At 40.5% G+C, this 3,252-nt stretch overlaps 1 protein-coding gene across 1 annotated transcript in view; it reads right to left on the reverse strand.

Moving 5' to 3' along the window:
• Window positions 1–3,252, reverse strand: part of wwc1 (WW and C2 domain containing 1) — a 47,167-nt gene that overhangs the window by 14,796 nt on the left and 29,119 nt on the right. The window contains exon 9 of the mRNA XM_035666266.1: window positions 2,924–3,169. Coding sequence (XP_035522159.1) covers window positions 2,924–3,169 — 246 coding nt within the window. The remainder of the gene's footprint in view (window positions 1–2,923; window positions 3,170–3,252) is intronic.

Genomic DNA, 3,252 nt, shown 5'->3' on the forward strand with positions numbered 1-3,252 from the left:
AGTGCTACAAAAGCTGGCGTCAAATGTCGGTCAGATTCATAATTTTGTTTACTTCTTCCCTGATTTGAATTAATTGTTTTATCAGTTTTAAACTGTTTTTTTGTGTGTTTAGTTGTAACTTTTTTTTAAAATGAAAAAAGTTTTGTAGAAAAACATATTTATATATTGTATTGAAACTCATATTAGTCTTTGTAACAAAACATGTAAAGTGGTTCTTAGTGCCAGTGGTGAGAAGAGGTCATCCCAGGGCCACTGTGTTCGTGGGAACCGCAAACGACACAAATATATTCAGTCTAACTAGGTCCGCTTTCATTGCGTCTGGCAGTGACACACGTGGGTTTGTCAGAAAAGGTGTTTGATGATCTGTCTGAGTTTAAAGTAAATTGAAGATTTTTTCAATGATGTTAAAAGGTGATGTAATATTTAGGAGGATCTTTTGGCACAAATGGAATTAGCTATTACCAATTCATCTGTATGTTTTCGTTTTCGTTTCGTGTTTAAGACATAATACAAGATGATATACACTTTATTAATCCACTATTGGAGAAATTGTTCTTTTCACTCGTTTTTTTTTCCACACACACCAACACACACACACACACACACACACACACACACACACTCTTCATGCACTTGTGGACATGCAAACAGGGAGAGAGACGGTGGAGTGATGGGCTGCCACGTTAGCAGCGCCCCATGAGCAGTTTCTTGGGGTTAGGTTGCCTTGCTCAAGGGCACCTCGGCAGTGGGAGCCGTTTTTATCTACACCAGGAGCAGGACGTCTTCCAAGGAGTTCGCTATGTTGAACCGCCTTGTTTCTACAGTAGCTCAGGGCCCTTCGCGTTTTTCGCTTCAATCTGCAATCTCACCACTAGATGCCATAAGATCCTACACACTGGTCCTTTAAAAACAACTTTTGTGTGGAATTTTGTGTCTGATTTTTTTTTTAAACGTGCACTGAGAAACAGCAACTTTTTTAAAGGCCCTACACAGAGGCTTTTTGACCTGTTTAGAGGTCTTCGCTGCGTGGGTGTGTTTACTGTCTTTAAGAACATCTGCCTCCCTTCTTTTAGTTTTTTTTTTACATTTTTTAGAGAAGGGCAACTTACATATCTGACAGTCTTATTATAACCTCACACAATAACAAGAGCGGGGGTCTAATTAGCCAGAGCAGCTGATAATACCTGTTTGGGTGAGTAGGACCTTTAAAACCTCCAGAGCTAATTACTTTTCTGTACTCAGGGATCATGATTTAGAGAATTCCACATCTTCAGAACCTGCAGACACAGAATGCATGACTGTGTGCATATTTCTTGTGTTTGTGTGTGTGGGTAGGGTGCGTAGGTGGACTACAAGAAGTTCCTTTTGTGATCAGGCTCTGCAGCCTCTCAGGTTACAGGAACAGGAGACGAGACACAAAGAGAGACTGAGCTCAGGTAGAATCTGACCTGAACATCGAACAACAAGAGTCCTGTTAGAGGGTGAAAGAGAGAGAGAGGAAAGAGGGGAGGACAGACGTAGGATCTTGCTGGTTCTGGTTTAGCTGCCTGCTGCTATTTAAGAAAGAAGGTTGTACACAACTAGAAAGAAAAAGGTAAAAGAAAGATTTAGGAGAGCAGGAACAGATAGGAACAGAGACAGAGAGGAAGAGAAGCAAGGAGAGGAGGAGTGTCTTCTCTGTCATGTTCATCTCTAACGCCTAATAATCATCAGGGAGGTTTGACGTCTCTGAAGGTCTAAAGGCCAAAGGAGTCCAACAGAAGTAGAAGGTCAGTGGTTTCATCAGCAGATGAGACAATAATGACCACAGTTACACTCATCACACCACTGTCATCACCTGCTCTAACCTTCTCCATGACACTGTTCTTCAGTCCACCTTTAGACATGTAGTAAGAGTATAACAAAAACAGACAGCTGCCGTTGGTTCTTAGTGTCAGCTAATGGTTGGTTATGCTTTCATCCAAAAAGGACAAAGATAAACCTTTTTTTTGGACCTCCCTTTCTGTATTTATTATTAGGACTTTTACTGTAAGTATGGTTACTATTAGTAAATTGTCTGTTGTCTTTCTTTTCACTGTTGTCCTCATGTTCATACTGTAATAACAATAGGAGATTTAAATCAAACAAGCTATTTCTTATAGAGATCAGTTGGACCTGGACCTCTGAACATTTTAAGTAGGGTCAGGTTCCAATAGCCGGTTCCGTTATGGATCTGGTTCCCAGTTGGCCAAATACAAGGATACTTTTATCTCTCCTCACTCTTTTTTATTAGCCAAGAGCAACAGAAAAAATAAATGTTCATGCTCATTTTTAGATTAGCTCTTCTGTCACTAATGAAAAAGGAATGAATGAAAAGTGTGTTCTCTGTAGCCAAAGATTGTTTGTGAGTGAGAAGATGCATCAATTTATAACACGACTGTACCACCGTGAATGGACTTTGTATTTTTGTAGGTCAACAAGGATCAACACAGTGGAGAGCCTCTTCTGTATACACATGATCAGCTGATCACCTCCTGTCCATTTGAGAATCGTGTCTAATTTAATCTGATCAGCTTCATGGATGTGAATCAGAAGGTTCAGTATTTGGATTAATTAGCTGATATGTTTAATAATATTTAATATATTCTGCTGCTCAGGATGTAGCTACTGGTTGTAAAGATTTTTTAGACAGAACTGTCGTGTTCCTTGAGTTGGACTTATTTTAGTCTTTAGTTACTTGTGAAAGTTTAAAATTAAACCTAAGAAGATTTCTAAGAAGTGGATTCGATACTACTCTTGATTAGATCCATATTTATAAGTAATAAAAAAAGTTTCAGACTTCAGTCATGATGTGTCAGCAATTATGTGTTCTGTTCTGAGATTGAGATTTGGATTTTTCCTAACTGTTAAATGATCTGAAGTAATTTCTGTTTAATATTCTCACCTCTCAGTCAGAGCCTTGCTCTGGTTGTCTCTGGCGGCCTGCAAGTCTCTCTCCAGACGTTTCTTCTCAGACTCCAGCTTCTCGGCGTCGTTGGGCTCCAGGCGTTGGCGAGGGCTGATATACTGCAGCTCCTTCAGCAGCTCCTCCTTCTCGTTGATGAGGATGAGGCGGTCTCGCTCAGGGTCCAGCAGCCCCGGCCATGCCTCGCTGTCCAGTTTGGCGATCTGCACCTCGATGGTGGCAATCCTGAGAAATTTAGCAGGGGGGAGGATAAGAAGAAGATGCACAGGACAGAGATGTGGTCAATAAATATTCCATATTAAACAAAT

This window comes from Morone saxatilis, unplaced genomic scaffold (genome assembly GCF_004916995.1).
Source record: "Morone saxatilis isolate NCDOM2014 unplaced genomic scaffold, NCSU_SB_2.0 Contig20, whole genome shotgun sequence".
NCBI lineage: Eukaryota > Metazoa > Chordata > Actinopteri > Moronidae > Morone > Morone saxatilis.